The 13220-nt window shown below is 39.4% G+C and overlaps 1 protein-coding gene across 1 annotated transcript in view; it reads left to right on the plus strand.

The window, feature by feature from the left end:
• Positions 1-13220, plus strand: part of LOC149792171 (deoxynucleoside triphosphate triphosphohydrolase SAMHD1-like) — a 37388-nt gene that overhangs the window by 14091 nt on the left and 10077 nt on the right. Inside the window, exons 3-7 of the mRNA XM_089969540.1 lie at positions 7-108; positions 269-429; positions 7818-7942; positions 8935-9011; positions 10220-10339. Of these exons, the coding sequence (XP_089825666.1) occupies positions 85-108; positions 269-429; positions 7818-7942; positions 8935-9011; positions 10220-10339 (507 nt within the window). The 5' untranslated portion in view covers positions 7-84. The remainder of the gene's footprint in view (positions 1-6; positions 109-268; positions 430-7817; positions 7943-8934; positions 9012-10219; positions 10340-13220) is intronic.

The following is a 13220-nucleotide window of genomic DNA, read 5'->3' on the forward strand; positions in this document are numbered from 1 at the left end:
TTTTAGGTCAATATTTGAATGAAATACAAATAACTGAGCTGTCGCAGGCCATTTAAGTTACAGAAGACAGCTCTTGTCATTGGGATGGATACTGGCGAAGCCAACAAAGTAAGATCTATGTTTGTCATCCATACATTGACTGGTGGTAGAGTTGAAATCATGAAAAGGCATATAAGCACACATGTACATACATACATACATACATACATACATACATACATACATACGCACATACATACATAGATATATACATACTTTTATGTTACAGATAGTACTCGACCCTCTCTATGGGATGATACACCTTGAGACTCTGGCTGTGAAGATCATTGACACGCACTACTTCCAGCGTTTGAGGTATATTAAACAACTGTCGTTCGCAGACTTCGTCTATCCAGGGGCTACGCATACACGATTTGCCCACAGCATCGGGTATGTAATATATGTTTCAAAAAAATATGATTCTTCTTACACCTTGTTCTAAAGTCCAAATTATGGTGAAAGACAAACATATTTGTTAGCAACTTTGGATCAACTATATATTGCCGGTTGAAAGACCTCTTCAATTATGTTATCATGGTACCAATTGTTTTGTTTTTTTTTTCTTCTCCATATACCTCATTGCTAATGCTATGCGTAATAAACATACTTTCTATCCTACCTCAGCACTCATGTTACACACTATCATAGAGAACAGGGTTAGATTGTCAATTTGACAGGGATTAAACCAAGTAATTTATTTTATTTAAGAGAGACCGCTCCTGGGGCTTAGTGGTTAGAGCATCGCCTCAGATGCGAGAAGTCGTTGGTTCGATCCCTGGCCGAGTCATACCAAAGACTTATAAATAATGGTACTAACAGCTGCCTCGCATGGCGCTCAGCATTAATAGGTTAGCATTAGGACTGGTCGGCCTGCTGTCAGGATAATGCGACTGGCTGGGACATCATGTTACATATCTGCAGCATGATCCCCTATAAACTGAGACACTACAGACATCGTAGCGACATGACTGATATTTTTTTTAAAGCCACGTTAAAAATCCAAATCACACACACGCGCGCGACTTTAAGAGAGATAACTCTGCTGGAACTAGACAGGGTAAGAGTTATCTAGTCATAACAAACATATATTCAGCCATGTGTACCACATTTTAAAAAAAAATCATAAAAAATACAAAATATGATATAGATATGTTGCCAATACGCACAACTGTTTTAAGGCTAACAGAAAGTACAACTCTTACATAATGCACCAATCACAGCTAGTTTTGCTGCTTATTTCTGCATACAATGTTCCCTACACTTAAGCTCCGCCTACTTGGGGTTGTTCAATTGGTACCGTTATACCTTGTACGTTCGTTGTGGTTTTTTTTTTTTTTTTTTTTTTTTTTTTTTTTAAAGTGATGAGAAAGCCATAACATTTTCTGGCCCTGTTGCTCCCCTTCCTGTCCTGGATTTGTTTGACTAATGCATTGCATTGTACACTATCATAAGGTTATCCTGGATCAAAACTGTATTTCTGATACTGATTAAACGTTTTTATTTTTTTTTTTCCTTTGAGAAACACGATACAATTGCGGTACAAAGCAATGCATTTAATTGTGATTTTCACAGTTCTTTGTCCGGAGAGTGTTCAGTTTGCGCAAGGGTTGGGTTACACGTGTATTCCCCATTACTTCGGTGGATTACATCATTAATCCATTAAGAGTATCATTGAATAATAATATGTCCAATGATAACCTTGATAATATTATCTTTTCATATCACTCAGCGAACTACTAGATACTAGGATTAAAAGTATAAATGGATTCAATATGATTGAAACAGTAATCTTAATTATTTTATTCATTTTACGTGTATTGTGAAGACTTTACGCACACCAGTTCAGTGAAAGAGCAGATATGGTTATTGAATATGCACTGAAAAGCGAACGAGTGACTTCATGAATTCAACTAGATAGTTCCCACAGAGTATTAACATTAGTCAGGGAACTGTTAGCTCACAATTAATAGTATTTAACGACAGTAGGAAGAAAGCGTAATTCTTTGCTTTCGACATTGTCTGTGTGATGTCCATATCTCTGTTAGCTACAGCTGGCTATTTCGAATAGTACTTTTCATTTTCTTTGAAAGGTTTTGTTAATGTGTATGCTTGGCACTGACTTGCATTTCAAACTATTCACATAATCTCTACAGCGAGGACCATTTAGGTCTTTCTTAATCATTTGGACAATGGTTATAGCCACACACCATATTTCGATTATGTAATTTGACGATAAAATCGTTACAGACGTTTTCTGTATACCCAATGCATACGAGTTTAGGACTGTTTTGTTTACTTCTTTATATGACTTCAATTTACTGTCATTGCCGAAATACAAACTGCGCATTCCTTAGTCATTTACCAATTCTTCTTTATAGCAATTTTACATCATGGTCACTGGAAAATGAAATATATTTGCACTGACTCCTTTAGCGTTTTTAACTTGCACGTTTAGGCAATGGAAACTGAAGTCTCCCATCTAAACCTCACAAGCTACATATTGGTCTGCTAGGCGAAATGAACGTGTCCCATTGTTTTCAACAGTTTGTAGTACACCCTTACATTGCGGCTTCCTCAATCAAAAAACAACACAATAATTCGACGATTGGATAAATTACATTTTGATTTCATGTTTAGCTGATAACAAAATAGTTATTGAACGATATTTTATATCGTCATGCTAACCCAAAGACACACATCGTTCACATACTGAATACTACATGTAATTAGGAAACAATCGAACAAACATTTTCACACTACAAAGGTATAAATGTGGTGTTTCCAATGCAATGTTACCTTTGTGGCGTCTTAGCGAGTCAGTCACAAAATTCGCGCATGGCTAATCGTGAACTTTTATGACTTGTACATTCAAACTGAAATATCTAGTTAATTGTTGGTTGTAATAGGTCTATATTTTCCGAATTTATTTAAATCACAACGATTAATGATTACGTGGTATTTGATATGCGAGATTCCTATCTGTATTTAAGGAAACAGTATATGAGAATGAGTGGCTATTTTAGAAAGACGGTAGTTGCAAAATAGTATTAAGCACTCTGAACAAATTTGACTTTGTTTTCATAAGATTGACAAGTATTTCTTTAAGAGGGGGAACGGTAAAGAAACAAAATAACAGTTAAAAAGAATGATTGTAATTATCATTGAACTACCAAAGCAAAGGAACGAAATAACAGTTGAAAAGAATGATTGTAATTACCATTGAACTACCAAAGTAAAGGAACGAAATAACAGTTGAAAAGAAGAATTGTAATTACCATTGAACTACCAAAGTAAATTAACGAAATAGCGGTTCAAAAAAGGATTGTAATTACCATTGCACAACTAAATTAAAGGAACGAAATAACAGTTGAAATGAAGGATTATAATTACTATTGAACTACCAAAGTGGTAGCTGTCTCTGTAAAACTAAAATGTAAAGTTATTGAAATGTATATAAAGTGTTTTATTGTGAGACGCTTGCATTTAATGTCACTGAAATACATGCATAGTATTTTTTATGTGGAAATATAACCATAAGCCTTACAATATAACTAATTTTCGTGACAAACGCTATAGCTGGACATTGTTTTTATTGCATTAGAGAACCGATATATATCTATCTGTCTCTCTACATATCTATCTATATATCTGTCTGTCTCTCCCTCTCGTGGTCTAATTTTGACATTGCTCGGGGTGGCAGTGGGAGACAAGCGCCCCAATCCTCAAAAAATGCCCCATAGGGCTTGCGTCTCTGATTGCCTCTGTCAACTGAAATCCAGTTCCTGGCCCTGGCGAGTGGCTTAGATTTTGAGTCCGGCAGACCACGTTTTCCACTAACAGGAGAAGGGGTGAAGGGTGGCCACTGGCGCCTTAAAACCAGTTGCTTCAGGTAGATGGGACTCGTAAACCTTGGATGGTGGTTCATCTAGGAGAATGAAAACTCAGATTCCAAACCTCTGCTGATTGTAGCTTTACCCACACATGGGAAAGGCTAAGGGAGTAAACCCCGACAGAAAATCCAGAGATGGAGTCCCTAAGACGGTCTGACATTGACTTCAACGTCATTCCGGCAACTCCTGCGACGCCGTTGGTGCCAAGCTGTATCGGCATTCGTCGTTCCCTTGGGCCCACCAGCTGCATGGAGTAGAGGACCTGCTGCATGGACAATAGCTGATTCTCCATACCACCCTGCCCAGGCTTCATAGCTCCAGTGGAGAGGACACTCCAGCTTCGTCGTACGGCGTCGGCACAACACGAGAAGTAGCGGTTTACCGGTTCTAAGTCAAAGCTCGATTGGCGTAGAGCTTGGCGCGAGGGGTTACTTCTGACCGTGGGAGAGATCACCAGGTCTCACTGGACAGCTACCGCCCGCCTCAAGATGGGCAGCCCCCAGTCAGTAAGGTGCTGCCCTGCTTTACTGGGTGCGTGGAGCTTAGAGAACCATCTCGACAAGTGGGCCACAAAGCTTCGCACCAAGAAAGACTAAAAGAAGAAATAAGAAGACTCCAGCTCTTCGTTTTGCAACCTGGAACATCAGGACCATGTGTCCTGGATTGACTGCTGACCTACAGCAGATCGACGATGCACGGAAGACTGCCGTCATTGACAGAGAACTCTCCCAACTGAACATCGACATTGCCTGCCTCCAGGAGACCCGACTGGCTGACAGCGGCACCATCAGGGAAGCCAATTACACGTTCTTTTGGCAGGGGAAGCTAGCGGATGAAGCTAGGCTGCATGGCGTAGGCTTTCCCGTAAGGAACACGCTAATCGCCTTCATTGAACCTCCTTCAACAGGTACTGAGAGAATCCTTGCCCTGTCAACATCCTTAGGCCAGATCAACATCTTCAGCTTGTACGCCCCAACCCTCTGCACCACCCACGAGGAGAAAGACAAGTTTTATGGGCTCTGGATCAGGCAATATCCAGTATCCCCAACAAAGAAAGCCTTTACTTACTAGGAGACTTCAATGCTAGAGTGAGAGCTGACCATGAGGACTGGTTCACCTGTCTCTGTTTTTACGGAAGAGGCAAGATCAACGAGAATGGTCAGCGACTGCTGAAGATGTGCTGCTCCCACAGCCTATGTGTGACCAACACTTTCTTCAAATGCAAGGAGATCCACCAGGTGTCGTGGAGACACCCATGTTTACACCACTGGCACCAGCTAGACCTCGTCATCACCAGGCGTGCAGAATTGGCCAGTGTTCTCCTCACCCGCAGCTACCACAGTGCCGATTGCGACACGGACCATTCACTCGTGGCCAGCAAGGTGCGAATATTACCCAAGAAGCTGCACCACGCCAAGAAGAAGGATCACCTACGCATCAACACCTGCCGTGCAAGCAACCCTGAGAAAGCACAGCAGTTCATCAGCAAATTGAAGGAAGCCCTCACCAAAGTGACACCTGATGACACCATTGACTCCAGGTTGTCCCATATCCGTGACTCTGTGTACAATTCAGCCATCACAGCTTGCGGGAAGAGGGAGCGAAAGAATGTCGACTGGTATGATGCAAACTGGGAGGAGATGGAGCCCGTGACTGAGGCAAAGAGGAAAGCGCTCCTGGCATACAAGGCTGCACCTAACCCCAGAGCACTACAAGCCCTCAGGATTGCAAGGAACAATGCCCAGAAGACCGACCGCCGATGTGCCAACTCCTACTGGCTGAACCTTTGCAACAGTATACAGACAGCTGTCGAAACCGGGGATATAAGAGGAATGTATTAGGGTATCAAACAGGCGACAGGCCACCGCAGCTACAAGACCGCCCCCCCCCCCCCCAAGTCCAAGACGAGCGAAGTCATCACAGACCAGCGGAAACAATTGCAGCGATGGGTTGAGCACTATCTCGAGCTATATGCAACCCAAAACAATGTCACTGGAACTGCCCTGGATGCCATTCCAGACCTGCCTGTCATGGAGGAGCTAGACACCAAGCCCACCCTGAAAGAGCTCGGAAAAGCCATCGATTGCCTTGCCTGTGGGAAGGCTCCTGGAAGCGACGGCATTCCGCCTGAAGTCCTCAAGAGCGGAAAACCAGCACTGCTCTAGCCCCTACATATACTCTTCCGCCTTTGCTGGGAACAGGGATACATCCCACATGACATGCGTGACGCCAACATCGTCACTTTGTAGAAAAACAAAGGAGACCGTAGCGACTGCAACAACTGTCGGGGCATTTTCCTCCTCAGCATCGTCGGAAAGGCTTTCGGCCGTGTTGCCTTGGCGCGCTTGCAGATCCTAGCCTTCCGCGTCTACCCAGAGTCCCAGTGCGGATTTCGAGCCGGCAGGTCAACTGTAGACATGATCTTCTCACTACGTCAGCTGCAGGAGAAGTGTCGCGAGCAGCAGATGCCCCTCTACATTGCCTTCATAGACCTGACAAAGGCATTTGACCTGGTTGGTCGGAGTGGACTCTTCAGACTCCTGCAGAAGATCGGCTGCCCCCACGTCTGCTTGCTGTCATCATGTCGTTCCATGGGAACATGCACAGCACAGTGTGCTTCAATGACGCAACATCTGAAGCATTCCCAGTCATCAGCAGAGTCAAACAAGGCTGTGTCCTTGCACCGACGCTCTTTGCCATCTTCTTCTCGATGCTTCTCCAGTACGCATTCAAGAACTGCAGCGAGTGAGTGTACATCCATACCAGGGCTGACGGCAAGCTGTTCAACATCGCCCGTCCCCGTGCTAAGACTAAAGTCACAGAGGTACTCATCCGTGAATTGCTTTTCGCCGACGATGCAGCCTTGACGTCACACACGGAAGATGGACTTCAGCAGCTGGTATGCCGCCTCTCCAATGCTTGTAAGGAATTTGGACTGACCATCAGTTTGAAGAAAACAAACGTCATCGCGCAGGACGCAGACTCACCTCCCTCTGTCACCATCAATGGGTACAACTTGGAAATTTTCGAGATCTTCACGTACCTCAGGTCTAACATCTCCAGCTCACTCTCCATTGATTCTGAGGTGAACAGCAGGATTGCCAAGGCAGCAGCAGTGAGGGCCAGACGTAACCATAGGGTCTGGAACAACCCCAACCTCACAGGGAAGACAGAACTGCGTGTCTACCAAGCCTGCGTACTCAGCTCACTTCTCTACAGCAGCGAAACATGGACCACCTATGCAAGACACGAGAGGAAACTCAACAGCTTCCACCTGAGATGTCTGCGGCGCATTCTGCACATCCAGTGGCAGGACAAAGTACCCAACACAGAGGTTCTAGAATGCGCCAACATGAACAGCATGTTTTCCATTCTCAGCGAGAGGCGCCTTCGCTGGCTTGGCCATGTCAAGAAAATGGACCCAGGCCGCATTCCCAATGACCTGTTATATGGGGAGTTAGCAGAAGGTGCACGACCAACTGGACGACCACATCTGCGCTACAAAGATGTCTGCAAGAAGGATATGAAGACGGCAAACATCAATGTCAACGAATGGGAGAGCTGTGCAAACAACCGTTTCAGCTGACGTCTATCTGTCAGGCAGGGAGTTCAAAACGCAGAGGAAGAGAGAAAAATAAAACCAGCTGAAAAGAGAGCTAGAAAGAAGGATAAACAAAAGCTTACTTTGGAGCTACGCCATCGTCTCCAGTAGACGGACGGATGCCAAGATTCTGCCTCCCTCTTTCTCTCTCTCTGCATGTCTGTCTGTGTGTGTGTGTATGCAAATTAATAAATCGGTACTGATTGCTGAATGGACAATTTTTAATTACTGTTTAAGATTATAAATAATACGCATGCTAAATGATTAGCATGAAATTGACATTTCAGTGTATACCATTTGGCACGTCAAATGATCAAGGAAATCGATGATCACATGCTCCCCGAGGGTGCGGCTGCAATGTCCGACGAGGACAAAATGTGTGTTCGCGTTGCGGCTTTATGCCATGACATTGGTAAATATCGTACTTTCTTTTCATCACCCATTGTGTGTAATTTAATTATTCCCTAAAATATATTTACATTGCATTATCTGATTATCCAGATTCTAACTTATAGATATTCTTCAAAGTAAAGTTAGTGTTATATATATATATATATATATATATATATATATATATATATATATATATATATATATGGAATGAATACGGCTTCCAATTGTGCTGATCAAGTCTCATATCCCTGTATATAAATTATCGATTCCAATCTTTGCTTCTCTGTCTGATGAAGATATTTGACATGGTCAAGCACGCATCAGTATTTTTTACAAAAACATCAACAATGCCAATAGAAATAATAATAATAATAATAATAATAATAATAATAGGAATAGCAGGCAGCAGTAGTTTTCACAAAACATCAACAATGCCAATAGTAATAATAATAAGAAGAATAAGAAGAAGAAGAAGAAGAGGAAGAAGAAGAACAACAAGAACAAGAACAAGAAAAACAAGAAGAATATTTATGATTATTGTTGTTATTATTTTTATTATCATTATTATTATAAATAAGATTCAACATCTTCTTCTACTCCTTCGTTTGCTAGTAATTATTTTTATTAATATTATTATTATTATTATTATTAGTAGTAGTAGTAGTAGTAGTAGTAGTAGTGGTAGTAGTAGTAGTAGTAGTAGTAGAAAGAAATAGTGGTAGTTGTACATTGTGAATTTGAACATGCAAAAGGACCACACAATTCATTTAATCGTATCATGATACCTTTTTTTTAAACAAACCCACACAATTTTCATATATATCTATAAACTTCGATTATTTAGAACGTTTGAACAGCACAATAACTGTTCATTACTTTGCTTATGAACGCCATCAATCTAGTATTTAATTAACACACAAGATGCTTGACACATTTTGAATGATACAATTTATGAGACGAATAAATGTTTTTGAAGACAAGAAAAAACAAATGTTTTTTGATTTTCTAAAGGTCACGGTCCGTTCTCCCATGCTTACGAGGAAATAGGCAAAGAAATAATTGGGGATAAAGTCGGTTCGAAGCTGAAGGTAAGATGACTTTTAAATTCTTAATCCTGGCTTGGCGCTCAGCATTAAGAGGTTAGTGATAATACTGGCCGGTCTGGTGTCAGGTGACTGGATGGAACATCGTACTACATATATGCGGCATGATGCCCCCAGTGCTAGAAATTGCTATAAAATGCCACACTGTAGACATCGTAGCGATATAACTGAAAAATTGTTAAAGCTACGTTAAATAGCCAAATCACACACACACACACACACACGCACGCACGCACGCACACACACACACACATTCCAAGCCTATTTTATAACTTACTTTAAAGTCCCCCTACAGACCAATGGTAGTTCACTCGCATTAAAACTATGCAGTGCATTGCTATGTACCAGACAAATCTCCATCCCGCCCCACTCCCTCAAAATTATTTCCCAACTCTAAGTTTAGTTGCGGTCCGTTTGTCTACGTCAAAATATAACACCATGCAGTTTTGTAATCTTTGCTTGGATACGTTTATTGTATTATGCAGGAATCAATCGCATGTAACGGTCGTAACGTATTTACATACATGAATATTACCTAGCAAATGTTCTTGACGAAAGGGTTCTCATCCTTGGTCATCTATATCAACCGTATATGATGTCCGTTGTCCAACGTTTATGTTTCATATAATCGTGATATAACGATATAATTTGTCTGCAAATAGTTTGCATCCCCATATAATTATAATAAATTTGAATCCGGCCTGTAAACAGTGTGTGTGTGTTTGTGTGTGGTTATCGTTCTTCAATAGCTCGTTTCGTTGACTTGTGGGTTTTCAAACTTTACGGACATTAATAGTTTGCCAAATACTAAACACAATAAAATAATTACCCCTCATAAAGAAGAAGGCTTTATGACGTTTAAAGATCATCCCTTGGTGCAGATATAGCATGGTACTGATAAATGAGTGATTTTAAGCTTCGTTTGGTTTTGTTCTCTAACGATATGAAACGATATAACAAGAACATTCGAGAGAAATAAAATGAAAAGAACGGGGATATATTCTTTGCTTGACGATTTCCAAACTAAAGTATTAACGAAAAATAATATAGAAATATATTATCATGAAAATGTTATCCAGTATATAAGTATAAATGGTTCCCATTGTTGCGCATATTGATAAGTAGTTATTGACGTATTTATACTTTCGTTTAAATTCTCCCACATTAATTCACATTGAATCTCTCTGTTTCAGCATGAAAACATATCCTTGATATTGGTGGACAAGATGTTCAAAGATGAACGTTACGGCCTCAGTCAATATCTTGGAGATAAACTTGAGGAAAAAATTAAACTTATTCAAGATCTCATTCAGGTATATACCTGTAAAATCAAAATACTGAGATTATCTTGATTCCATAACTGATATTGTACCAATATTCTGGTGGAAGGAATGATCTTTAAGAATGTGATATACGCTTCAGTTTAAATTACAAGAAACACTATGTATTTAAGAAGTGTTATTCTCTTTCGTGCACGGACACTAACTGTGAACATAATTAACCATGACACATATCAAATAATGTAATTATACTTATTAAATGCTCATTTTTTCCCCGTTAACTTTACATTGTCGTAATCGTTCAATATTCCTCGATACTGACCGCGCGCCACAATACATATATCATTCACGTGAATAAAGGAACTACTTTCTTTTGTAAATAAACAATAGACTCAGATGCCAGTACTTTTGATTTGTAAACAAATCATGTACACTCGAGTAAGAGGCTCTTTACGTTGTGGTTGTCTAAATTTGTTTGTGAATGCACTAAAACATGTTTCGTGGACTGCAAAAATCCCCAGCTGTCTTGACATTTTGCGTTGATACAATGTTACGGATTTAGGCTAGCTACCTTATATAAGTGATGGATTATGTCCTTACAAATAACAAGACATATAACTGTTTTCTTTAGCTGGTGATAAGAATGGCAAAAGCAAATATACTTACAGTTTTACATCCTGAATTTCCTCAAAATGTTTTTCTTAATTCTGCAAAATCCGAATTACATGTGCCATGTCATAGGTTTTCAATATGGATTACACATTTCGAAATTGTGCTGTAATTTCGATAAGTGCAATTGCATTCTCCTTACTGCACTCAAAATGAAATACACATTAAATTCCATAGCGTCTTTTTGAAAATTGCAATTTTTCCCACGTTATGATTTCAAACATTCAATGACAGAAATAGAAACATATTTGCAGACGTAAACAAGCTTCTCCCGCGCCACTTCAATCCGATGTATTTCTTGTATTATTTGCACAGATGAATCCAGTCCAAATTCACAAACTTTCGTCGAATCGAAACAAAATATCAAAATATATTCACTCCAGATTAAATGGAAAAGTTGTTGCAATGCGCATTCATTCACAATATGACTGCAAATTTCAATTTTAACTAGACACGCCATTTTCTTTCGAAAGTTATGTCGACCGCGCGACTAAGTTCAAATTTATCTGGGCGGAGCTATGTGCGCATTAATAATGATGTCATTTTGTAATGTCAAATCTGCGCTTGTGTATTTAGTTTGGAATATGGCATTCGTTCATTTGCGTTGTTTCTTGTAGTGTATTTTGTTTATATAATTAATCCTTAGGTACAATAAAAAATGAGCATATAATAAAAAGGTTACAACATTTGTATGGAAAAATATGAACTCGTTTTGTCGGAAGGATATACTGCACAAGTTCGTGCAGTATTCATTCCGAAAACTCGTTCATATTTTCCCATACAAATGCAGTAACCTATAATTGCGATATATGATGCATTTATTGCCTGCGCCGGTGTTATGGTAAAATTCTTTCTTTATGAAATAATCATCAAATATTACGTAAATATGCTGCTTTACTGACATCGTTTCTACATCAAATAAGTGTTTCTATTTAGATTTGATATTTAAATTAACAACATACTAAGTGAAGGCTCCTAAAATTTGGGCGTTATTTGCTGTGTGAGTAGGCAACTTACAGTTTATACCACGATGAACTCAGAAAAAAACAACGTTAAAATCTTATAATTGAAATTCTAATTATTTGTTATGGTATTTTGTTTGCATCATTTAAAAAAAACAGAAATCTTAATTGAGCGTAGTAATACATGTTTGTGGTTTTTCTGTTACATAGCTATTTATAGCACTTGGGATGTCCAGCTTGATCGCAAAAAGGTCATCATAATACCAGTCCTTCAACCAATGGAAGCCAAATGTTTTCAATTATCTTTTGTTTGTTGTTAGAATGTTGTTTTTCTTTAATGCTTACTTCATGTCTGCCTTAACCGGCGGTTTTTATCTTATGCTGTACACGTGACTCTATTTATAGAAGTCGAAAAGTAGTTCTCCTTACAGTTCATGCAGAAATGAACGCAATCGCAATTCGTTTTGATCACGTGGTAACAATCTGACCAATGGAAATGTTACTTTACAAGTACTAGCTTCTGGCATCGAAATTATATCTTCATTACCCAGCTTAAATTCATAAACTTATGAAAGCAATCACGAACGGAAAATAAGCGTACATATAAAAAGCTTTATTGTTGTTGTTGGTGGTGTTTCTTTAACATATTATAATCTTCAAAAACTCGATTATTATTATTAATAATTAAATATAAAAATGTCCAAAGTCTCTCTCTCTCTCTCTCTCTCTCTCTCTGGATCATCGTACGAAAATCCATGAAAAGACGAGCGTAGAGGATTTTCGCATGCGTCATACGATGATGTCTCTGGACCTATGAATGATAGCAAGAGAGAGAGAGAAAAAAAAATTGTATTAACTGTATTAATGTTGATAGAAGTAGAATAATGATTCAGCTAAACTGTAAAATGTATTAATTACCTCTTGCTGGTTCGTCATTTCGCTTAGTTTCTATTACACGCTAATTTCCTTGTGCCAACAAGTGAATGGCTGGGCATTCAGTGTTCAAGAGGCTAACGACGTGTTTTATTGCTCTATTTATAAAAACTATTTTCCATGTTTAAAATCATAAGATTGTGTTTTATTGACTGTGAATAAAAATAAAAGCTAAAAAGGCAACAGTCAATTTATTATTATGCAAAGTTGATTGCGAATAGCCGAAAATGCACAAAACTACATTTTGTAGCGGACGCATTCGACAAGGATGTGAGTTCATTGATCCGGTCAATACACAGTTGCCTGTAGTCACTCTTAATTCCATTCAAAGGGCAAATATGTTTATTTGT

This window comes from Sinohyriopsis cumingii, chromosome 9 (assembly GCF_028554795.1).
Source record: "Sinohyriopsis cumingii isolate HCF-2022 chromosome 9, ASM2855479v2, whole genome shotgun sequence".
In the NCBI taxonomy this organism is placed as follows: Eukaryota; Metazoa; Mollusca; class Bivalvia; order Unionida; family Unionidae; genus Sinohyriopsis; species Sinohyriopsis cumingii.